Source organism: Athene noctua, chromosome 2 (genome assembly GCF_965140245.1).
Source record: "Athene noctua chromosome 2, bAthNoc1.hap1.1, whole genome shotgun sequence".
Taxonomy (NCBI): Eukaryota; Metazoa; Chordata; class Aves; order Strigiformes; family Strigidae; genus Athene; species Athene noctua.
In genome coordinates, this window is record NC_134038.1 from 163,637,994 (window position 1) to 163,663,120 (window position 25,127).

General features: G+C 42.1%; 1 protein-coding gene across 1 annotated transcript; it reads left to right on the top strand.

The window, feature by feature from the left end:
• Nucleotides 1–506: 506 nt before the first annotated feature.
• On the top strand, nucleotides 507–23,504 carry LOC141956716 (golgin subfamily A member 4-like; the record flags this gene model as incomplete). Its single annotated transcript, XM_074897519.1, has 15 exons — nucleotides 507–1,000; nucleotides 3,796–3,805; nucleotides 4,251–4,346; nucleotides 7,144–7,464; nucleotides 9,512–9,559; nucleotides 9,950–10,006; nucleotides 13,534–13,632; nucleotides 14,145–14,283; nucleotides 15,241–15,419; nucleotides 16,175–16,306; nucleotides 17,311–17,466; nucleotides 18,327–19,334; nucleotides 20,400–20,475; nucleotides 21,982–22,085; nucleotides 23,448–23,504. Coding segments are annotated over exons 1-15 (2,976 nt in total), but the record flags the coding sequence as incomplete, so codon positions are not given.
• Nucleotides 23,505–25,127: the final 1,623 nt, after the last annotated feature.

Below are 25,127 nucleotides of genomic sequence, written 5' to 3' on the forward strand. Positions count from 1 at the left end.
CAGCGTTTCTTGCAAACAGCATCGTGCGTTTCCAGCCTGCACACAGCATCGCCGTCAACGCAGCAGGTTTCAAAATGGCGCCGTTGCTGGCCAGGGAGTGCCAGCCCCTGCCGACCGCGCGCGGCATCTGCACGGGCCGGGCCGAACACAGGCACGCAAACCTCACCCGAGGGCCTAAAGCTATCGGTTTTAACCTAAAGCGGCCAAGAACATCCATCCCCCCCGCTTTCAGAGATAGTAACAGCCACGGTGGCACACGCTGCCTTGTCCCCTCTCCGGCACTCTGCTTGTAAACAACGTGCAGAGCCCTCCGTGTTTACAGACACGGCTCAAAAGGTTTCGGGGCGGGCTACGTGAAAACAAGGCGACTTTCTTGGCAGCAGACAGGTTTTCACAGAGTTTCAAGAAGCCGCTGCCGAGCCTTTTGCAGCCAGAAGCTTCCCCAAGCCCAAGGCTCGAGCAAGGTCATTAACGACCTGGCGCTAACGAGCTTGTGAACCTCGTGTATGAAACTGTCACACCCGCAGCGGGCCCGGCGTCGCCCAAATGCTTACAAAGCCCTGTCGCTGGCACTGGCACACCAAGCCTTCGCGCGGATTTGCCGTACCCCTCGAGACGGAACGCCGGGGCTTTCAGCAACTCCGCGTCCAGCCGCCGTCTACGGAAGCAAACGGCGGAAAAAAACCGGCGGCGGGAGCCGACCGCCCGCCGGGCGCGGGGGGGGCTCGCCCCTGCCCGCAGACGCTCCCTCCGCGCCCCGGAGGGCGCCGCGGGAGAGGACGGGTGGGGTGCACCTTCCCCTTGGCGGGGCGCAGGACAGCCCGGCTGCTCCCCCGCGCTGGTGCCGAGGTTGGAGGCGGCGGATCCCACGGTTACGGCTCCGGCCGCTCCGCGTCTCCTCCTCCCTCCTGACAGCGGAGCGGCGGCTCAGCCGCCGGCGGGCACCGCCCGCGCTCCTCCCAGTGCGGCGCCGCCTCAGGGAGGGAGATCCTTGCGTTCCGTGAGTGCGTGTCTCGGTGTTCTCGAAAAGCAGCTAAAGAAGCAGTCCTTCCTTTGGCCTTCCTGTCAGCGGTTGGGCAAGCACAGAGGAAAACTAACCCCGTGTTTGTAGGAAATTGGGCAGCATCAAAGTTCTGGGTTAAAATGCCAGTAGCAGCACTGAGGTGCAAAATAGCCCAGGGTGGGTGACCAGGGCACTGGGAGAGCTGGGAAGAGAACCCAGGTCTTCCTGGAAGCAGCACACTCCTCTGCCTTGAAGAAGCTCTGTCTTCAGGGACAAGTTATTTTCTCTTTTTGGATACAAGGTCCCTGCCCATATGAATTTGTTTGGGGGGTTTTAGTTTTGGTTTGGGGGGGGGGGTGGGGTGGGGTGTGTGTTTTGTTTTTAATATCGTGATTACAGAAATAAGAATGAAAGTACTTGAGTGAGAGTCTCCTGCCAGCTCATTTAAAATCAAACTCGTGACTAGCGTCACCGTTGCTATAAAGGATCTGCTGTTCTATAGCATCGACTCCCTTTCTGTGGCATCCAGAGCTTTTAAAGTACAATTACAGCGAAATGGAAGTTAGGAGGAAGGTTTTGACACTCTAGACAAAGCAGAAAGGAAATGCCACTTAGCAAGCCAGTGATAAAATGAAGATTTTGGTTTTGGGAAAATAAGAGACTCTTGCAGGGTCAAATCCTGTCACGCGCTTTTAAATCTCTCCGTGTCTTGTATTCCCATTCACAAGAAGGTGCCTCTTGGTCTTGCAGTGGAATAAATCCACGTAGTTTTCCTCCTCCTGCAGTCCTAGCTAGTGAGCCAGTTTACTGCAGGGTTTCTTAGTAGCCTTCAGTGCCTGAGTTTGCCCTTTGCACCTTTGGAAAGAGAGGGACGATACGTGATCTCTGGACAACTTTCCCACTAGAGCAGAGAGGTTCCTTTCCCCCAAGGTGCAGAGCACAATGCCCGTCAGCTTTTCTTCACTCCGAAGTGAGTTAATTCCTCTCGTCTTGTCAGTTCAAACAACCGCAGCCTGTAGGCCTTCAGCTTTCTCCGACAGCGCCCTTGCTCTTTTCACAGCCCTGTGTATTTTGAACACACCAATCTGACTTTCCCCTCAAGTCACTCCCTATCTTTATTGCAAGGGCTGGTAATGAACGTTTTTGCTCAGTTTTCCCTTCGCTGAGATCAGACCAATACCTGGGCACCACAGGGGAAGATCCAAATACACAACCAGCAAAGAGACTCTTTGCTAGGGAACCGTGAAGTCGGCCACATGGTAAAGAAATGTAATGTTTGATATCCAACAAGTTACTTAGAGCAGCCCGTAGTTTGTACACGGAAGGATTATAGGGCTGATGTAGAAACTGGCTTTTGTCAGTTCCCTGACCTGAGTGTTTTTAACCTCTCCCGCCACTGTTGGTCCAGGTTTGCATTCCTGATCCCGACCGACTCTGCAGAGGCCGTTGTAATCTTCTAGAACACTGTCATCTGGTGGTGGTTGTAAGTCACAGCATGTCAATACAAAAGTGAAAAGGGCAATCAAATCAGGCTAGACAGATGCTCCGATTACCCATTTTATTCATATTAAAGCTTTGAGGGTTCCAATCAGAGCACTACAAAGGTGTTGCCGGGTGGGGGGGTGGGGTGGTTGGTGGCTCAGACTTGACATGAGGAAACATTTCTTTTCCGGGAGGGTGGTCAAACCCTGGAGCAGGCTTCCTGCAGAGGTGGTTGATGTCCCAGGGCTGTCAGTGTTTGGGAGGCCTTTGGACAATGCCCTTAATGCGAAGCTTTAGCTTTGGGAACCCCCGAAGTGGTCAGGCACTTGGCCTAGGTGGTTGCTATGGATCCCTTCCAGTGGAACTCTTGTGTGACATCACAGCTCTTCGGTGGCTGTGCTGCAGAGCTCAGTGCTGCTCAGGGGCAGAGTGCTGCTCAGCTGCCAGTTGACAAGAAGTCAATGCAGTAGTGGAGCACTGCTAAGGCCAGAGTGAAGAGAGAGATTCATACTCTCCCTGAACACTAGCAAAGCAGTGATGAACTGCTGGAAATATTTCATCTCCTGTACGGTGAGCACCAGAAGCTCTCTCTTCTAAATCACTGGTGCTAGGTTAGGGAGCAGGAGTAAGAGAGAGTAGGCTGTCGGTATGAATTGTTTGGTGTGAAATTTTTCAGCAGGACGTAGAGCTTCCATGGGGAATGGTTATTCGGTACTAGTTGAGGGGTTTGACTTTCAAGTGCGAATATTGGGTCCACTTGGTCAAACTATGATTGATTTTGGAATAATCTTAGGGGGTCTATGATGCTGGAGTTACATCATTAGTATCCAAATTTTACAAAACGTACCCACAGATTTAGGCTATAAAGTGAGTGTAAGCTCCAAACACCTGTCTCTCTTGGTAATCCTTTCAGTGGTCTGATTGTCAATCATGTTTCAGAACATCCAAGTCTGTCTTGTGAGACGGGCATTTTGCAAGGCAGATTTTAGGTATGCCACCTCAGTGAAGGTTCTGCAGCTAAGCGTTAAGGGATTTAGGGTAATTTTTTTTTTTTTTTTTGGCAACACTTTGTTCATTCTGCTTATATTGTACAGTATACGTAATGAGAGATCTTGGTAATTAGTTACTTTGTACATAAGAGATTGATTTTTGAAATATGAGGCTGGCAAACTATGTTTGATTTGGGTCGGTCTGGCTTGTTGCAGCCTCACTCAGCATGAGGTGAAATTTGTTTGAATAGATGTTCAGTGCTGACAGGAACAAGTTCCTATTGACATAAAATGTGTCACCTTCTTCTGCCCTTTGTTTAGATTCAATTTTGTAAGTGGGGGTGTTTCCTCTTTGGTCAGGGTTGGTTTTTTTTTTTTAATTTCTTCAAGGAATCAGATGGTATTGCATATGGAAATGCTTCAATCCCTGTCAGTTTGCAGTACTTTTATCCTGAAGCAACTGTACTATGTTCCTAAAGTATTATGAGGCTTGTGTTTCAAATCTGGTGTAAAAGGACCAGGGTCAGAAACAATCAAACTACCTGATTTTGTGACGTGCTGTTGTGGCTGCTTCATGATGTAGTCTGCTCTGGAGACTTTGTAGTAAAGTAGAACTTTCCACAGACAGTACGTGGAGCTGGTTGTTTTCTTTAAAAGGAACATCTCGCCTGGACTTTACTGAGATGTTACCGTTAGTAACTGTTGAAGTAAATTATGATACGGAATAATTAGTTCCGCTGTTAATATTTTTCTGGATATATGTGATCTCTGTGTAGGTCCCTTCCGAATCCCGTTTACCAGTTCGGAACAGAAGGAAGACCTATTTGTTCCCAGATGGGAATCGTGAAGACACTTTAACACCAGAGGAAGAGGTCAGTTGAGAACAGTTTTTCTGTGTTCTTTAACTTAAAAAAAAAAAACCCTAACTTTTTTTCCTTGATTAGCTTTTTTTTTTGCTGCCTCAGTCTCACTGTTTTCTGTGCATTTATAGGTATGAATAGTCTAATTGTTTGGTTAAATAATGAAGTGTTTAAGATGAGTAAAACAGACCTTTAAGCTGTAGTGGTTGACCCCCAGAATAGGAAACCTTTTAAGTCTGTCTTCAGGTCTTGAAAATCTTACCTCTGAACTGAACTCAGCAAGGCAGTGGGACCAAAGTAACATTCAGAGAGACTAACTTTGTTTTTTATGCCTCTTTTGGTTGAAAAGTTGGGGGAATCCAGTTAACTGCCCAGGTAACTTGAGGTAGATGAGCCTGAAGGCTTGAACTGAGCCATGGTGAATGTTTCTAACCATACCAATAATCATTATCAAATGTGAAAAAAAAAACCCGAAAAACAAAAAACAAGCCCCAAACCAAACTGAGTCTAAATGATCAATCGTAAAATATCATTAAAATCACTGTCAACATGATGGGTAACCATGACTTGCACAATTGAGGAAGCTGAGGAGTTAATCTGCACTCCTCTTTTTTAATATTGAGTAGTGTAGCTTTTTTTCAGTGGCTTGATTTAAAAAAGAAAAACAAGCAAAAAAAGCCCTGATTTAGAGATTGTGAAAATATAGGCTGGTGGGGTAAAGCAGGGAACTTCTGTGATTCTGTAAGCTTTGTCAGAGGAAGCGCTGAGTTCCCAACCAGAAAATTGAGGTGTTGGGTTTTGCTACAAAAAAGATGTGTTCTCTTGCAGTGGAACAATGCCCTTGAATTCTTAACACCACGTTTTCTTGAGGAGATGATCAGTGACACCTGAAATTTGTTTTAAATTCCATTATGAATGCTACACTTTACTTTCCATAAATCTACTTAATCTGGTGTTTTAAAATTAGGTCTTAAATTTTATTAAAGTATTCTTGTCAATTAGATTTACAAACCCTTTGTGGTTTCTTTTAATTATTTTTATGGTATCAGAATATGTGATTTTTGAAAGCAGTGTTTGTCGTTAGTCTGTAGTTCTTGGTAAAGTATTGGTCTTCCTCTGTCAGTCCGGTAGTAGCAGAGTAGATGCTTTGGAAATGATAAAGCAGAAGATAGATAAGCTTATTATTAGCTCTCCAGTTAGGAAGCGAAAAAGAACAGGGAATGGAGACGAGAATAAAAGGTAGGAGTGCTTTAGTTTCAAACCCAGTAAGAGCAGTTTATCCACCAGGAATAAATCAGTTGCAACAAGACAGTGCTCTGGAGCAGAATACAGGTTTTGTTCAGGCCAGGTGAAGTGCAGTTTCAAAATCCAAACAGACTTCTTGTACGGCTGGTTTTTGTTCTCTTTGCTCTGTCTGAACCTGGGTGACTGCTCAATTCCCTGCCTTCCTTAACTGTCTTGATGTCTTTCTCTTCTCTTCTCTGTTATTTTTGTACGTCTTAAGTTTGCTCCCTGTCAAGCATTTCTAAGGCCCTTTTACACTGAATCATTCCTCTTCTACATTTACGTTTCTGTCTGTTTCTCTGCGTATCCACAGAGCAGAAGCTGTGGGTGTAATCGTGTAGCAGGTACATGGATGGTTATGATAAGTGTACAGCTGAAATACCCACCTGGACAAGCCTCCCCACAGGTATGGGGAGGACAAGGGGGAATTGTTTCCTTCTTCACCGCTGTGTTGTCTTTGTATTATGTTGGTGTAAGTGCCCAATCTGTACCTTCATTCGGGAGGAGGGATGCCCAGTAGGCAGCCTGTCAGGATACCAGGGTGTTGTGTTTGTGTGCAATCCCATTAGCTGGTGTTCAGGGTTGGCACTGCTGCGTGGAGCTTTTTTGCAGGGACAGGTTAGCGGTATGTGATGGCGTGCTGCAGGCTGCTTGTGTTGAGGTGCGTCTCACTGCGCGTGGAGGCCGCCAGCACAGGGCATATGGCGTGGCCTGAAAGCGAATTCCTAGCTGAAGGAAAAGAGCTGACAGGCTTCAGAGAATTTGTCACTAGTGGTAAAGGTGGGCGTCATTCTTTAATGTGTCTCAGAAATAGTTTAGCTTGCTGGAGTGGAATTAGCAGCGACTCCTAGTCCGTGCGTCCCAACACGTGGTCGTGAGGGCAACATTGTGCAGTAATGCTTTCAGATCCCTTGTGTAGCACTGGCAGCGTATGGTGCCGTAGCACAGAACCTTTTGTTTTAGAACAGCGTGAGTACTTCAGCCGCATAAAGCAATAATTGCATTTTATGTAAAAATCATAAAGCCATTTAAAATAAGAAAAGGACTGCTTAAGACGGCATGCTAGAACGAACTTGTACACAGGCTTTTACAATAAATTTCTTCTCTTAATCATAGGAAAATATTTTTGTGTCTTTGAGATAAGTACAGTCTTCTGTTTACTACATCAAGAAGTGTGTCACAATATTTTAAAAAAACTTGGGACAACAGTAAATGCAACTATTTTAATTGCACGTTCTTCACTTTTTAAAGGGGTTACACAGAAATACATTATTTTAGAAGTTTAAATCAGAGGTGTAGCTTATTGGATTTAGTTGCTATCTGAAACTGCCCACATGTGGTAGTTGCATGCTTTATTTTTCAGCACGAGACGATTCTTCTAAGGGCGTGGTAGCTGTTTGGTGTCACGCATGTGTTAGGCAACAGTCGTTCCTTTGCCCAGGTCAGGTGTCTGTTTCCCGGTCTTCAGTATGTGTGTCTGCCTAAAAGCAGTGCAAAAGTCATTATCTGCTTTGAATTTTTGCAGCTGAGTGCCACTCAGTCTTTGGCCCAGAGGCTGCAGCTCCGAGTTCCCTCCATGGAGTCTTTGTTTCGAAGCCCAGTAAAAGAGTCCCTGTTCCGCTCTTCTTCTAAGGAGTCCCTGTTCTGTTCTTCTTCCAAGGAGTCCCTGTTAGGCGCTGCTTCGAAAGACTCACTGAGTCAGCTGGACTTGGACACAGCTGGTCCCAACCTTGATCCGCGTTCTGACACCGACAGCGAAACAGAAGAGCCTGTGGGAAACGCGGACAGCCTCAGCAAAGAGCAGATGCTGCAGCGACGGTGCAGTTGCTGGGGAAAATGCTCAGAGGTAGGCAGTGTTGTGAGTGACTTAGGTGGGTGGAGAGGGGAAAAAGATGAGGCCAACACATACTGCAGTAGTGGCTCATCTTTTTGTTTCCCTGTCTGGAGCAAATCGATGGACTTAGAGCTAACCTGGAAGTTGTGATTGCAAGTCTAGTTATATTTGGTTCAGATAGGTCAAATGCTTTTCTGTTAATAAAACAGGGAAATCCCTTTCTTCTCTTGTTTGTAAATAATTCCATGTTGTCAGCAATAGAGGCTAATTAGTGGTTCCTTACACCAAGTAGGCCTATGAAGGTTTCTGCTGAAAGCCTGTAGCAAGGGGTGGAGTTCAGCACAGAGGTGAGCAGGGCTCGTACTCGCATGACAGCAAACTGACTTTTCTTCTGGAACTTGTTGTTGAAGTGCACAGTGCCTCTTTTGTGCAGACGCGATAGGCAGGCGTTTTGTTTCAGATAGGGAGGTTCTATTCCCCATAATTTCCAGGTATTCCCTGAAAGCCATTAATTCAAGGACTATTTCTCTTGCTATTCTAATGAAAACCAATGCTGTAAGTAGTTTTGCTACTAATTTTTCAAATTGTTGGGAAAAGTAAAGGTTTCAACGTGGTGGTGTTGGATTTTGGGTTTTGGGAGTCTGTGTGTGTATTGTATTTAAATCTGGACATTTGCACTGGCTTTTACAGTTGTTCAAGTGTTTACTGCCCTCAAGTACAAAAATACCTGTGCAGCCCTTTGGCTGTCAGTGTCAAAATCCTTGGAATCTAAAATATGTGTACAGCAATTACAGTATTCAACATATGCCTGAAGAAACAGTTATCTTCCATTAATTCAGTAATTGTTGTCTCCTATTAATTCTTTCATTCTTTTCCAGGTAGTATTAGGAGACAAATTTTTTAAAAAGTTTATCTAAACAGTGTTGCCACTGTTTGAAAATTCTTCGAGTTGTTGGTTATGTTTGGTGGATCTGTTGGTTTTTCTTAGTGTAGTCTGTCTAGAAACTCTTAATTTTCTCTATCAGAAAGGCTTATGGGTTTGCTGTTTTTTTTTTCAGTTGTTGTGAGTTTCTGAGGTCATTTGGAAAGAATTGTTTTGCCAGAGCTCTGAAGAATGTAGTTTCAATATATAAGGAGTATTTAAGATGTTTGGGGTTTTTCTCATTTAAAGTAGGATCCAAAGTTAGCATCTCAAAAATATGGGAAGGGAAACCATCCATAGAAGGTTTAGTTTTCTTTTAAATGTAAAATGAGTATGACTTTGAAATTAGAAGTAATTTTGAACTCTGAAAAATTTTTATTTTAAATAGGATTTTGAAGAGATCTTTTGACTTAAAGATTTCTCGGCTTGGAGTTTTGGCTTTGTTTTCCTTTAAATTTTCAGCAATTTGGAAAGAGCATATTCTCGTTCCAAGTGCCATTATGCTACTTAAGCTTTGGATAACTTAGGCAATTGTGATCAAATTTTTAATTAAACTGAATTGTGCAGTTACTCATGAAGTCCTTTTGTCGGCTTACAATGAGAAGTGTTGTCCGCTTCCAGTCTTCCTTTGCCTGCTGGGTATATGCAGAGCACATGGAATGACAACTTTTGTTATTACAGAGAGTTGGGTTTTTTTCTAGAGTTGTAAGGGTATTTTTTAACATACACTCAGTGTAAAACTACTTTCACTGCAGGTCTCTGGGATGTGAACCCTTACAAATGTACACCCCTGTAGGGTAGCTGTGTGGGATGTAACTTTCTCATACGGTTGGTTTTTGACTGCCTGTGTTGAAGCACGGCTCTTCTTGGAGGTCTTTTCAGTGAAGGGAAGACAGCGCATGAATGCTGAATGACCTTATTGTTTTGACATGTAGGCTTTATTTTTTTAAGACATTGGAGATATTTTCTAAATGGAAGGAGGAAACATTGATTAAATTTAAGTATGTTTGTGTCAGAAGAGCTTTCTCAAATGAAGATAAGAGTTTGAAAATGCAGATAGAGATAAAACTAAGCAATTTACTGTGATAGCTGTAAGTGCATGCATTATCAACGTTATACCTGATTTCTGTTTTTTAGCTAGTGTCTGCTTATCAAGTTATCCAGCGGGAGAAGCAGCAGCTACAGGTAAGCATTACTTTTTATCCTCTTAGAATGTGTAGTGCAAATACAGATTTAATTCTCAGTGCATTGTGTGTGTGTTTACACAATACGTTGTTTATGTGTGTGTGTGTAACAGAAGACTCCTTAGCTGTGATTTCTGAGGAATAAGCTAATACTGGTTTGTCAAAGTAACGTTGAAGCTATTGTAATCCAGCCTTTTGTTATTGCATCAGCTGAGTTCAGGTGATTGCCAACCCACAGTTGGCAGTTCATGATAACCCACATTGAGCTTGACTTGAAAGAAAAATTCAAGTCATTAATTCTTCTGCTGAAGCAGAATTCTGTGGATTTATTTATGCTTTATATATAAAGTTACATTTAATAAGCCTGATGTTTATTCTTTCTTTTTCTAAGGACATTCTGAGTCAAACTCAGGGTAAAGCACTCCGCAGAATTGGAGAACTGAGAGAGGTAATTTACTTTATTGGTTGAATATTTATACCACACATACATAGGCTCTTTCTCTGCCTAGCTTTTTTTTGTTCACTTTACAAAATATTTTCTGTCGTGCAGCAGGGTTTTTTACCGCCTGTGTTTATTTGTTTATATGGGGTTGTTTCTCTGACTCGTTTCCCATTCAGCAGCTTATTGTCATCCTCTTAAGTTGGAGCAGTTCATCGTACCGACTGAACTGCTTTTCTGTTCATTGGGAAATAGGTAGAAATGTGTGTGGTTCTTAGAGTATTGTTGGGTCCAGCAGTAGATGTCCCTGTGCAACTTGTTGCTCTTCTATTAAGCATTAAGAAAGGCTAATGTTAGGCAAATACAAGTAAGAGACACTTTGAAATAAAAATTTTAATGACTGTCAGTATAAAAAAACGATAGAATTTTAAAAACTGCACACTTGATCTCCATTATAATGTCTCCATTGCTTTTATGGATTTGTAGCGTAGTTTATTTGCATCATGAGATCAGGTGGGTTGTGTTATGATTGTTGTCTGCTTAGGTTATAGTGAAATTAAAAGGAGAATCTCTAATGTGTAGGGTATTGATAATAAACCTGCTGAGTTTAATTAAAAGACAGGCAATCGGGCAGAACAAATGAAAAGGGCAAGTTGACCAAAGCCGTATTGTCAAGCTTTGGTGAAGCAGGATGCGAAACGGAAGCGTTTTCACTGCCCCGAGAGCCAGTGCAGCGTCGGTTCAGAGATGGGTGCACGAGGGCCTCTCTGTCCATGCTCTGACCTCACTTGGCAGCTGGGTACCAGCTGGCTCAAAGCCAGGGGCTTTCTCTGTGCCTGCACTCGTGTTTTGGCGTGTGCTGTGCCGAGCAGCAGCGCTGCTGTGGAGGGTGCAGGGCCGTGGTGAGGTCCCACCTGTGCCTGAAGGCAGGCGAGCTCCAGGCAGTCAGGCGTCTCTCGCCCGCGAACGAGGGCCGGGGTCTGGCCCTGGAGGGTGAGGGATGTGACTGTGAGCATCCGGACATGCACGTACCCAAGGCTCCTGCTCGCCTGCAAGGGGCTGCCCCGGTGCAACATGATTTCAGAGGAGGTCACCGACAAATTGTGGAGCTTCTACTTGAGCTGTGCAGGGTGTGATCCAGGTAATCAGGCTGTGAATTGTGTAAGCCATGGGGATAGCATTTTGGTTGGGATCTGTGCTGTTTCTGCCCCAGCAGCTGCGAACGGGGGGCCAGAGTGCTGAGCGTGTGGTGCTCAGCTGAGCTGGAGCCTGTGCCTGGGCTCTTGCTCTGTCCTAAGCTAAGCTGTCAGCCCATAGGAGGGGAAAACCCACAGCATTCCTGACAGAAGTGGCTTGCCAGTGGCTTTTTTTCCAGTTCACTACAAGGTCAAATGAAAGAAGCTCATTCTGTGTTCAGTCTCTATCCGCATGCTCCAGTAGGTTTGGTTTTCCAGCTTATTGGTACTTGGTAAAGTTTGGAAGGCATGTATGTACACCAGAGTTAAAGCTTTTCACTATGAAGAAGGGTTGAACATGTGCCTGCTTACTTTTCACATTTGCTATCACAGCCTTTCTGATTCATATATGTATATAAAAATATATGTATTTCTGATACACGTAGATTTCTATATAGATTTGTTATAAAATTTAATTCCATTCTTGTAAGTCTTGTAGATCTAAACATTCCTTCAAAGCTAATATTGAAATCTTTTTTATTAATTGAAGACCTTCAAAAAATAGGTTTTTGGTCTTTTAGAAGCCCAAGTTACAGCATGAGGTAAAACAGACCTAAAAGAAAAGTTACAGATCAAATGGTACATTGCCATTGTGGGAGCTAAAATGGTACCAAATAGATCATTCACTGATGTAATAATTTGTTATCAGAAGTTAAAAAATCTTTTTCTTCATCGTGCAGTCCATTTACCTCATATATATGCTGAATCAGAGAAGTTCCTTTTAAGAGGGCCATGTAGGAATAAACTAAGTCTTCTCTGAGACCAAGCTGACAGTGTGAAATAGTCCCTGGCTGTCAACGTGTCTTTTGCTTACCTTAGTTTTCTCTTGTTAAGAATAATTCCTCAGCAGCAGTCTTCCGAGTTCTCCTTGTCAGACAAGGATCAGAAGGGACTTGGGGACCCAAAAAGACTATTTCGATGTTGATTTCAGTAAAACTCTTTGTCACTTGTTGTTGCACTGAGCTGCTTTCCTTGGCTTGGACGGAATTGCTTCTAAAGCTCAGGAGCGCAAGGCAGAAGCGTGATCAGTAGCTGTTGAGACCCTGAGGCAAGGCATGGTTACAAAGTGGATATAGTTGCTTGGGCAGAGAGAGGAATAGTTTTCCCGGTGACAGCTCCCAGCACTGTCCTGCCTGCGTGGCTGGGCAGGCTCAGCTCACACGGCTGCGGATCTCAGAGCTGGTATCAGGCTCTGCTCTGGCAGCCGGGATTCAGGGCTGAAGGTAAGGGGTAGGCAGCAAGATGGATAAAAGCAAGATCTGCAGTTAGAGGAAAGCAATGCAGGAAGCATTTAGTGCCCTGTGTTTTGTCTCCTGTTTGCTTTTTCATCCTTTCTGTCGTCCTTTATCTTTTCCTGGCTCACAGAAGCCACGTTTACGGGTGCCGCTTGCTTTATACAAGCGATCTGTGCAGAATAATGGTCGTAGAAGCATTCATTTCCTGGGTAAATCACTGGGAAGATATATATGGATGAAGTAAATATTGAAGGAAAAAAAAAAAAAAAGAATACAAGTTTGGGAAATTGCTTACAGTGAGTGCATGAAATGTGTCTGGTTCCCATTCTCTCAATAAGGAGTTAGATGTGAATCAATTTAAATACATTTCTTTTCTATTAGAGCAGTAAGTATTTAAAGGAACTGAAATATTTAAACTTTAAAAGCACAGGAAGGAAATAGAAGAAACCTCCCTAAGGCAGTATTTTATGATTACACAGATCCTAGTAATGCATTTAGGTAACGTCGAGGAAGTTTCTAAAGGTGTTCAGCCAAATGAATGCAACTAAGCAGCAAGTAAAGCCACATAGTTCAGTTCTTTGGCATCCCCTGACTTGCTGATTTGAGACCCCTTTGAGGGATGAAAAAGCCAACTTTCTGCTCCTCTAAGTGCCATATGTCATATTAGAGTGCTAGCCTGTTGGAGGAGCATGAGAGACACTGACATTTCTGCTGTTTCAGTTGACTTAATCTGGTGGCTAAATGAAGAACCGAGTTTACTGAAGTGCAGTCTTCAACTTCCAGAAGGGTTTTTGGGAGCAGGCATGAAGCGATCCCTACACAAACTTGTGTTTTAGAACAAAAGAATTCTGGATAATTCTGCATTAGATCTAGACTCTTGCTGGTTTAATAATGGGATGTTCTTATGTGGTGTGGAATGTTGTATAGTAAAAGAAATACCCACTTTGTGGTTGTATTCTAGGGTCACAACTGTGAAGAGGCATTTCTAATATTTCACAGTATTTTGATAAACCTTTCAAATTCCCATGTTAGTTTCATTTGAGATGTGTTTGTTTATGATTCTCAGGAGCTCCAGATGACACAACAAGCAAGGAAACATCTCCAAGAGGAATTTGATGCTTCCTTAGAAGAAAAGGATCAACTTATTAGTGTCCTGCAAACTCAGGTGAGATACCTTACCCAACAGATGTGCTTTAAAACTGCTCTTCCTACTTTTTTTTTGCTTTAAATTACATATTTCCTATCATGCATGTCCATGTCTTTTTATAATTGCTGCGATGTTGTTGAGCTTCTTGAGAATTTATGTTTATCTAGAAAATAAATGCATCTTCGTGGTAGAGGATACCCTTGCACGATCTCACTCGTGTTAAATGTGATTGTTTGATATGTGCTTACATTGTATTGTCTTTGTTATCAAGAACATAACATTGGCAGTTGTTTGAGTTTGGCAAAATTTATGTGTTTTGCTTAATTGGTCTTTTTTTCTCCACTCATATTGAAACTATTTTTGTGAATTGGAAACAATTCTGATTTTTGAAATGCTACAAAAATTCAGCCAGATTATTCCTTTCTCTACTCGCTGATACCAATTTATTTAACTCTCTCTAGTTCTGAAGAGCAAAACATGATCTACTTAGAATCCTTGGGTTTTTCTAACAAAAAGAACATTTTATTTAGGTATCATTGCTGAAAAAGACGTTACAGAATGGTCAGATACGCACTGAACTGCCTGACTCGACTGTCCCATCTAAACGACAAGTTCAAAGTCCAACAAAAGAAGTCGGCACAGAAACTCCTGTGGAACCAGGAAGCAATGGTAGGTATTGCAGCTTTTTGAAGAGATGTTGAATTTTGGGAAAGAAGCCTGCTGTTATTGATGATGGAGTAACAATACTTAGGGCTGAACATGTCATAGTAAGGATATATTTCCTGGAAGGAGACAGTTGTTTTGAAAAGAGCGTGGCAGCTAGAGGACAGGATAACCCTTCAAAGAGACTAAATTTTCATGAGAATTCAAGTCTGATGCGTCTCGCCTTTGTCAGAAATGAGGACAGTATTGTAATTATTGTATTTGATGGAAGGGGTTTTTTTTACTCTCCCCACTCAATATGATTAAGAGATTCTGTCCCCCATAAGCAAGGACCTGTGCCTGGAGTTCAGAGAGGACACCAGTTGCCAGACTTTCTCTTTTTTTCCACACACACCGACTACCCCTCCCCTCCCCAGGAAAAAGTAAAAGCAAAGATCCATTTTGATATTCATGCTGTTGAGTAATCTAAGTGTCCCCTCACACCAGGAGGTTATTGGAGTTACGGGACTCCCAGTATTGCGTCTATTTGATTACTGAGCAAGGGACATTATAATGCTGATACATAATGAATGTGTCATTGGCATCCTGCATAGAAAGACAGGGACAGAGGTGAACATGCATCTTTCAGTTATCTTTGTTCAGCATCTGCCATGATTTTTGTACGTTAGGATGATATGAAGGCTCAGATCAGAGATTTTCTGTCATGTCTTTTGTAGTGCTTAGGAAATAATTCAAGTATCTGGGCCCTGAGAATCAGGGTTCAGGACGTTTCCTGTGCGGGAGTGTGCTTCTGGACTATAGCATGTAAGACTGACGAACTGAACCTCTGAATTTGTCTGTCCTGTTTTCATGGCAAGTACTGGGACTGACTCCAGAGCATCAGAGGGGAACACAGAGTGAAATAAACAGAGCAAAAGGGACATAGATCTTTCTTGACTATCATGTACTTTTTTTTCTTTGAAGCTTTTGAAGAGCTTGAGAGGGCTCTGAGTCTTGCCCAAAAGGCAGAGGAAGCCCAGAAGAAACTGCAGGCAGAAACGGATAAAAAAATCAAAGCAGTAGAAAAGGCAAGTGAGGAAGAGAGGGTAAATCTTCAGCGGGAGTTAATCAGAGTGAAACAAGAGGTGGTTGAGATTATGAAGGTAAAAGCTGAGACTCACCCTGTACTATTGGCTTTTAATCTAATAATTCAATTACAATTAAACTATAGTTGTAAAATACATTAGTATATCATAACGTCATAAAATTTTCGATTTAGTAAGTTCTATAAAAATTAATGTCTAGGGTTAAAGATTTACTTAAGACAGAACAGAAAACTCCCCATATAGATTTTATTTTTCTCTAACAGTTTAAAATCAGTGAATGAAAACACCTGTAAATGGCAGTTCTTGTGTTGGCATTTGTGATGTTAGTAATTTTTCTAAGAGAATACACTGATGCTTTAGGGGGAGAACTTCCTTGCATTACATTATTCTTAAATAAAGCATGTTCATAGATTGTAGATAGCTGGCTACATAGGGTATCATCACTTGACTTTCTGGCACGTGAAATAACAAGAATGCCGGGAAAGCTAGAGACAGAAGTTCCTTTTCCAATTTATGATCACATTTGCACTGACACTGAAAACACACAAGTTCACCTTGGTAGATGAGTCTTTAGAAGATCTGGTGTTTCCTTTGGTAGAGCTGTGAAAGACTTGAGAAGGAAGATGGACAACTTCAAGCTTGAAAATAGCCCCTGTCAGGGCTCAGTAGGAAGCGTTCAAGTGACTGATACTCAAAGGCAGCAAAGAGATGGTTCCGGTTTCCTCTCTCTGTTGCACTGCTTTTCTTCATGAGAAATAATACAAAGTGTTATTGAATATGAATGTGACATTTTTTTTCTGACTGATTGACAGAAGTCTTCAGAGGAGCGTGTTGCTGAACTAGAAAAATGCCACAAAAAAGAAATGGCTGCCAAAGATCGGGAGCTAAATGAGAGGTTACAGGCCCAAGAAAAGGCGTTCCAGGGCAAGATGAAGGCAGCTCTTGTGAGTATCCCTGCAATGTGTAGAAAGGTGTTTCTCTGAGTGTGAGGTGGAACTAGAAGTCTTAATCTGACCCTGTTCTGTAGCGAGAGTCCTTCTGCTCTCAGAGATACAAAGCGTCCTCCAAAAGTCAAAGAGGTCAGACAGCCTCTTCAGCAGCATGAAGGGAAAGCAGCTATGGTGATACAGGCTGAATAATGACAGTTAATCACTCTCCCTGCTCACTAACAGCTGCATCTTGTGGGAAAGACTTCTTTTATTTTTAAAACTCCTTTTGTTAGACATTTTTTAAAAATTTCTTCCTCTGGATCACTGGCGATTAGCCAGAGCAACTAGAGTAGAAGAGGTTCAAAGAATGAGGCTGTTACTTGAAAAGTGTTGGTATCGTTGTGGCCGATGGTGCTGTATTATGTGAGCAGGGTTAACTCTTCATAGTGTTTGACCTCAGAAAAGAATTTCCTTCCAGGCCAGGCTGGGAGGAATCACTGGATTCTTTGTTCTTTTTCACAAGCTGTAATCCACTTTAGATCATGTAATTTTACCTAACAAATAGTAGACTCTCTTTTGTGCTCCTCCATGATGGCTGGTGAGTAGGACTGAGGGACTTTGACAGTCTCTTCCTGACTATTTCTTTTCCCCACCTATTTCTCAGGTTATTTTTTAATTATAAGGACTAGAAGCTTGAAAATAATTTAGCAATGGAAGCAAGTGAGAACAGACCTTTAGTCCTCTAAGGTGTTACTGTCAATCATGCTAAACAAAACAAAATGGAAGGCTGGATTGCATTAGGTTTTTCATAGAAAGGCGAATGGTCCCCAAGAAGAGAAAATGGAAGTGATTTGTAACGGTTTTGTTTACACAGACGAAATACAAACTCTGTGCTTGTGGTGAAAATACAGGTGTGCCTAGTGTATGACTCCTATTAACTTGTTTGTAAATATTCAATTCTGCTGTTTTTGGAGGTGTGATGACTGTATTTATTGTTTTAATCATAATTTTTGATACAGGAAATAAACCGGATTGAGTATTTAAAAGCCCTTCAAGAACAAGAGGAGCAAGGGTCCCTAGCTTTAGAATTATTAGAGCTGCAGAAGAAAGCAATACAGTCACAGTGTGACAAGAGGGTTCAGAGGATGCATCAAGAAGTAAAGACTTCTAGAACTGTGAGTAAAGATTCCAAAGGGGTAGATGTTTACAGGAATTCCTTTTAGTATATATTCTAAGTGTGACAGTTTACAGATACTGTGGATTTGTTGCGACTGGGTTGTTTTAATGTCACAGTGTTTAAAAAACACACATCTGCATTCACTTTCTATCATGGCATGATACATTAATTTGTATCCCTCCGCATAATTTTTATGTATGTTCTACAGGAGAGTTAAACTTCAAGCTCTTTAACTCCTGGGTACTGCTAGCGTACACACACTTACAAAGATCCTTGAGTAAATAAGAAAATGTGCTTAAATTTTTGAAGTGTCCCGTGCTTTATGTAATGGGTCAGATTGCATTATCTGCCAATGCAAGTTTGTACGTTATTCCGCCACTCCCTAATATTAGTTTGAAAGTTTTGCCTATAGAAGCATTTTACCTTGACAGCAGAATTTCCACGAGATGTGTGGAATTAAGATAAATCAGTAGGTGTGTACAAAGCTTGGTAGTACTCGTGTAGACTCCTGATGTCTTTCATCCTATGTGTTGGCACTTTAGCTTAATAAGAAAAAATGGATGTGTATCTCGTAAATGTCACGGGAATTTATTTTATTTGTGTTAAATTCTTTCTAAGCTTTTATTGTATGTGTTTTCACCACAAGGAAAGAGAAAACCTTTTATTAAATAACTAACCATAATGGAAGCAAGTCTGAGAAGAAACTAGGTGAATGAAAGGCTGCCATAAAGAGTTAATATTCACTAAAAATAATGGAATAAGTTACTTGTAGTTATGTGAACCTGGTGAGATTTTGAAAAAATTTAATCTTGCTGCCTTATGAATATTCATATTCTTTTAAAACTTTTTTTCTAACAGAGGATTCTTGAACTGGAAAGCTCTCTTGCAAAGTATTTGGAAGAGGCCAGAAAGCAATCAGAAGAAAAAAAGCAGCACAATAAGGAAATAAGTGATATAGTTGAAAAGCACAAGAATGAACTGGAAAACATGAAACAGCAGCAGGAAAAGCTTTGGACAGAAAAACTTCAAATCTTAAAGCAACAACAAGTAACTGAAATGGAAAAAATGAGAGAGAAACAAGAACAAGAGATAGCTACAATTTTGAAAGAGAAAGAAACAGTTTTCCGTGCACACATAGAAGAGATGAATGAAAAAACGTTACAAAAACTTGATGTGAAACAAGCAGAGTTCGAAGCACTGTCTTCTGAGCTATCAGAAGCACTAAAAATTCGTCATGCCTTGGAACAAGAGCTCTCTGCATTGAATAGTAAAGTGTGTGAAGCAAGGCAAGAATTGGAAGAAGAGAGGAAAAGGCACAAAGAAGAGGTTGAAGTTATGTCAAAAGAGCATGCAATGTCTATTCGAGGAGTTGAGGAGGTACTCAAAGAGGAACTCAACCAACTCAGGCAGTCACTGGAGAAACTTGCGGAGCAGGAAGCTAAACTAAAAAAAGAGCTTGAAAACAAGCAATTGGAGTTCAGTCAGAAAGAGAGCGAATTCAATGCCAAAATGTTGGAAATGGCACATGCCGGCACAGCTGGAATCAATGATGCTGTGTCAAAACTAGAATGTAATCACAAAGAGCAGCTGGAGAGTCTTGCTGAGGCTCACAGGAGGGAGTTGGTAGAAATTACCCGGAGTTGGGAAGAGAAACTCCATCAGCAGGTTGAAGAGCTCCAGGAAAAGCATGAAATGGAGCTGCAAGAGAAGGAGCAGGAAGTTGGAGACCTGAAAGAGGAACTTGCCACCTGCAGTGCTGAGAAGGAGGGCTCCAGAGCAGAAATAACCCGACTGAAGGGAGAGCAGGTGACAAGGGAGGAGTCCCTGAAGGAACTGCAAGAACAACTAAGGCAGTCAGTGTCGAAGGTGAATGCTTTGTCAGATAAGGAAAGTGACCTGAAAACACAGTTGAAAAAATGGGAAGGTGATCTTAATCAGGCCCTGAAAGAGCAGTCAGGACTTGAGGAACAGCTCAGTGAGCAGAAAGCAGTTGAAGAAAAGGACAAAGCCAAAAATACCGAGCTGGCTGATGAAAGAACACTAAATTTAAGCTCCAGCTCTGATTACTTAGTAAATGTGCTAGGGTTAGGTCCTTGGGTCCCTGAACAGTTTGTGTTCCAGGTGGAAAAGAGGGAAGCGAGTGAGTGAAATTTTAAGCTTTACTAGAGTTGTGGTGGTGGTGGTTGTTTTTGAAGGATTTAAATACAGTGTTTATAGGTCAGCCTCCCTCCCTAGCTCCTTTCTCTGAGGCTCTGTCCAGATAGGCACCACGGCCCTTAAAGTAAGGTTCTGTTCTATGTGGGATGCAGTCTGTTTGCATAGTTTCTGTGCTAAGAGCTTTCACTTTTACTTCTAAGGGAACAGTTTGTCTGCTTGATGCTTGCAGACAAACATAGTTTTGCTCCAGTAACATTTCAACCAGGAGTTCGCAGCGAACTTGGTTCTAAACATGCTATTGTAAGATTCTATGGTTCTTGATGTAAAAAACCTCGGAAAAAACCACCACCCCCCAAAAACCACCTCAAATTAAGAGTAAATAGAAGGAGCTGAGTACGCCAGGTATTGAGGATTTTTAACTAGAGTTCTATGACCATCTATTAAAAAAAAAATCTTAGGAAAGGTTAATTGTTGATGTGTTTTTGACGGCATTTTTGTCATGTTTTCTTTATGTATGCTTATGTGTTTAGAGTAGACAGGTGTACATATATATGTGAATACATATACGTGCGTAACATTTGCTGTAGATACCTGCGTGTGTATATACACATGTACACCCATTTCCTTAAGTAGTTTAGGGAAAGTTTTTAATAACACAGTTTTTAATGTCTTTTGATTTCATCGAAGGAGATTCTGTTTAACCGAAAACTGTCAATTATGCTTATTTTAGCTGCTTGTGAACACCATTCATCATTTTGACTGTTCTCTATTTAGATTCATGTACTGGAAGACCAGTTGAAAAACTATGAGAAGAATGTGAACGTCACCTCCGTTGCAACACCATACAGAGGTAAGTACACTGTTTTCATCACAAGTAAGTTGTTTGCTTGAAAGATACGCTTTGGTTTAGACAATTTATTAAAATGTCAGTCTCTTTCAAACACTTGTATCATACTTTTATGGCATCTTACCCTCGTTTTGTCTTCTCTGTTATAGCAGAGCTGGTGTGTGATTTCAGATGAGGGAGTCACAGAGCATTTTGTTTGGGGTTTGGTTTTATGTCATGCAGTTAGAAGAGCTCTATATCGGAGTTCTTAAGCTTTCTCTGGGGAGAGTGGTATAAGCAGTGGCACTCAAAAGTGGGTAGGGAGGAATTACCCATTTGTCTTGGCTAATTAGATACACATTTTATGACTTTAAAGCTCGTGAACAATACTGGATTTTACAGATCTGTCTTGTGTTACGTGCTTGGACATTGACTCTTCTTGTGATGAGAGTTCCTTTGCAAGATGATCTGCTTTGACACAGTAATAAGTAAAATCCCAGTTCCCCTTGTAATCTTTGAAATATGTGTCCTTGAAAGTGGTTTTGGAGCTGAAATCCCCTGGCATTTCAGGCAAATAACCGTCTCCTCGTGACTGGAGTCATGGTGCGCGCAGGGAATAGAACAGCAGAGTTACCCCGCGTTATGCCGAGCGCTCTGCAGGAGCAGCTCTGAGGCGGGTCTGAGGGGTCCCCCCAGGAGAGCAGCTCTCTGCAGAGCAGGTCCCAGCCCCCCGGGAGACAGGGGCAGAGACGGGCACAGCTACAGCATCGCTCGGGCAGGGACTGAAGGCCCCGGGCTGAGCTCAGACACGTCCCCTGGGCCCTTGGCAGGAGACGGGGGGGCCGGGGGTCCCGGGGAGGCCGGTCCCGGCCACTGAGGCCTGTGAGCACCCCCAGGACCCTGACAGAAGCAGACGTGCACTGCTCATGTGCTCTCCCGTGGGCACTGATAGTTGGCTACTTCAGCTGGGAGGGACGTACAGTGATGGGTCCAAGGGCCTGACCAGTTCACTGCTAAGGTATCAATGGCATTGTCCAAATGCCTCTCAACCACTGACAGCCCTGGGACTTTGACTGCCACTCCAGGAAGCCTGTTCCAGGGTTTGACCTGCCCTGCCTCTCAGGAGAGAAATGTTTCCTCCTGTGAAGTCCAAACCTCTGACAACACAGCTCTGAGCCATTCCCACGCGTCCTGGCGCTGGGTACCAGGGAGCAGAGCTCAGCACCTCCCTCTGCCCTTCCCCTCCCCAGGAAGCTGCAGAGAGCAGTGAGGTCGCCCCTCAGCCTCCTCCTCTCCAAACCAGAGAATCCCCAGGGTGCGGTTTGCCCTCTTGGCTGCCGGGGCACAACTGCTGACTCCTGACGAGCCTCCTGCCAACCAGCACCCCCAGACCCCTTTCGGTGTTTGTTGTTACTCTATCCCAGGTGCAGAACCCAGCATTTGTTCTTGTCCAGTTGCCTGCCGTTGGTGAAACTTGGATTCATATGAGTGACTCGCAGTATAAATGTTCTCTTGTTTTTGTTTACACAGATGGAAACCTTCACCATGCCGACGTTTCCCTCTCTGAGGAGCCTGCCGAGTTTGAATACTTGAGGAAAGCGTTTTTTGAGTATATGATGGGTCGTGAGACAAAGGTATGGGAAGTTGTATATGGTGACACGTGATTGAGGCTAGAATACAGTTTTACATCCGTGCTGTATGGATTTGAATTGCCGTGTGTTTGTGATTCCTTACATGCTGTTTATTACTGGCACAGCATTCGATAGGCTGTCACACTTTTTTCCCAAAGAGGCATGATCCATACCTTAGTAACTTTGTCAACACGCCGAGGTGAGTGGCAGGGGGAGCGGGGTTGTCACATCTCTCACCGATGTACCGATGGAGACAAAAACCTGTACAGGTAGGTATGGGTCTATTAACACAAGTCCTGTCGTCACTCGAGTGCTATTGTGAAAGCTGGTATGCACAATATTAGCTTTTTAGTAGCTCTGAAGATGATGAAATATCTCTTTAATTGTTGCTTAAAGATGTTTTTTAGTGCTCCCTCATCTGTATACCTTCTCTAGATAGTATTCATTTACCCTTCAAAGCAGTGAAAAAACCTGCACAGTAGGCTTCTTACTGTATGCTGCAAGCCTGTGAAATCATTCCTAAGTTGGAATTTTACTAGCTTGTAACAATACTGATGCTTAGAGACTGACCAGGTTCAGAAGTTGTATGTCATAACACAAACATTTTCTTTGGATGATAAAACTTTAACCTTTTTCACTCATTGAGGTTATTTCTTACTTCAAAACATTACTATACATGCCTCAAAACTTTGCATTATAAAACTGTGCAGGTTTTTTTTCCTTTTAACTCTGATTTACTGAAGTTTGCAGTTGATTAATAAGAGCAACTAACAACAATCAGTGCTGAAGTAAATTGGCTTTAGGTCTTGATTCTGTCTTTCAGTTGCTTTGATTAAATTAAATATATATAATAAATGTATGTATGTATGCATTTATATGCATGTATGTGTTTGTAGACACATATATGTATTTATTTGCCCTGGACATTACGTTGTATTTAACGAGAAGATGCCATTACAACATTGCCTGCAATCAGGCTCCTAAAATATGATGGATATTGAGAGGAGAACAAATAAATTGGAAAAGATAGAGATCTGGTTCCTACAAGAACTTAGGAAAGCTTTGTTTGAAAGTTGGTATGATTGAAAGAGGAAGTATATTTAAACAACCAACCAGCAGAAATAATTCTCAAAGCACTACAACTTTTAGCTTTGGCAAGTTAGATGTAGATAGGTAAGGGAAGATGATGAGTTCTTACAATAGAAAGTGACTGTATTCTTCCCTGCTGCGTGTTCATACCAATTTGATTACCTCGTAGCAAATTTTAACTGAGGGCAAATATATTTTTAAATGCATTTCCAAGCATTTTAGTGCATATGAAATTAAATTACTTATAGATGACTTTGGGTTGGTTTTTTTTTTTAGACAATGGCTAAGGTCATAACATCAGTGCTAAGGTTCCCAGAAGATCAGACTCTGAAGATACTAGAACGAGAAGATGCTCGACCATTGGTAAGTTAAAGAAGTAAACCAAGTTTATGAAGAGATTAGGTTGCAAGAATAAGGAATTAGAAACTTGCTTTTGAGTCTCCTTTTTCCCTGTGTCCACATTAAAGAAAACTCCTTTTCTCCCTCCTTCCCTCTTCTTCAGTGGAATGTCAAATTCCAGCTGTAGGTTTGAGTTTGAAGCAAAAGTGAGGGGGAAAAAAACCCCCGAAGCGTATTTTCTTAACTAGTACTTCTTATCGTCAGTTAAGCCATATTTCTGGTAGCTGTGGGTACAACAGAACAAAGCAAGTTCAGTCATCACTACTATTCTGTAGATGGGTTTTCTAATCAAAAAAGTAATCTGACAGAAGATTTGTGTTTCTTAAATTCAGAAGTTTCTGTGGAGTCAAACCAGTTTTCATGAAAAATATGTCAAGAGAGATTTTTTTTCAGCCCTGGGACAAAATTTCTGGCTAAACCAAAAGCCATTTTTCTTGTAGAGTAGAAAAGTGACTAGCTCCATCACTTGATACACGTGTGTTTGAAGTAGGATATGTATCTTGAGTGTCCTCACAAGATTGGGGTTTTTGTTTGCTTGGTTCTTGGTTGTAGTTTTTGAGGTTTATTCCGAAGAGCCTGCTTTATTTTTGTACTGAAAAAACATCAAAATATGTGAGGATCACTCTAGGCCAGGACACGTTAAAAACAAGAGTCTGAAGCGCTTCACTTAGGTTTTGTTTGGTTGGGTTTTTTCCCAGTTTCAATACATTTTCTTACTGTGTGACAGTTGCTCAGTATTTACCAGACGGGTGAATTTGGGTTTGAGAAGCAGATGCAAACACAAAGAATATATGAACATAAACATTTCTTTGGTGTTATTGTTGGGATTTTATGTATAGTAGCGATTTTTTATTGAGAGAAAACCTGCAGTAATAGTTCTCTCTACATTGTATCTGGAGTGAACATTGTGATCCCCCTCTTTGTGGGTCGGCTTAGTACAATATTCAGGAATTAAACTGAGAGGAGGAATTGCATTCTGTTTCTCTTGCTGGCCTTGCATATGTATTTGTTTAGCACTGGCAGAAACAGAATAAAATACAAGTTTGAACATTCTTACATTTCAATTGAAGTAGTTACGTTCAAGTCCCGTTGATTCATCGAAACAACATCAACAAAATTCTTTACCATTTCGTCTTGAAGTATCAATTCTGAGGAAAGTGTTAAATATTTCAGCATGTTCCTGCACACTTAGCAGGCTTGAGAGTCTTGCCATCTTAAATATTCAAAACACTTTTAAAATGATAGAAATGCTGGTAATACTGCAGCTCCAGTAAGTTTCATGCATCCCGGACAGGAATTTCTCTTAATGCTCTCTTTCTCTGACCTTCAGGTAGAAAGATGGCACTTTGTGGTTGTTTTGTTTTGGCAAGCTAGAGCAATACTTAGGAAACATTTTGAGTTCTCTGTTGGCCAAAAGAGAGGTTAGAGAGATGAACGTTATTTTTCAGTCCCTTCAGCTTTTTGATACTCGAAACGTGGTCTTCCTAAAACAGATATTCACAACTTCTGACACCAAAGAGACTTGAATTCATCCAGCAGGTTTTGGTCCTTCATCTT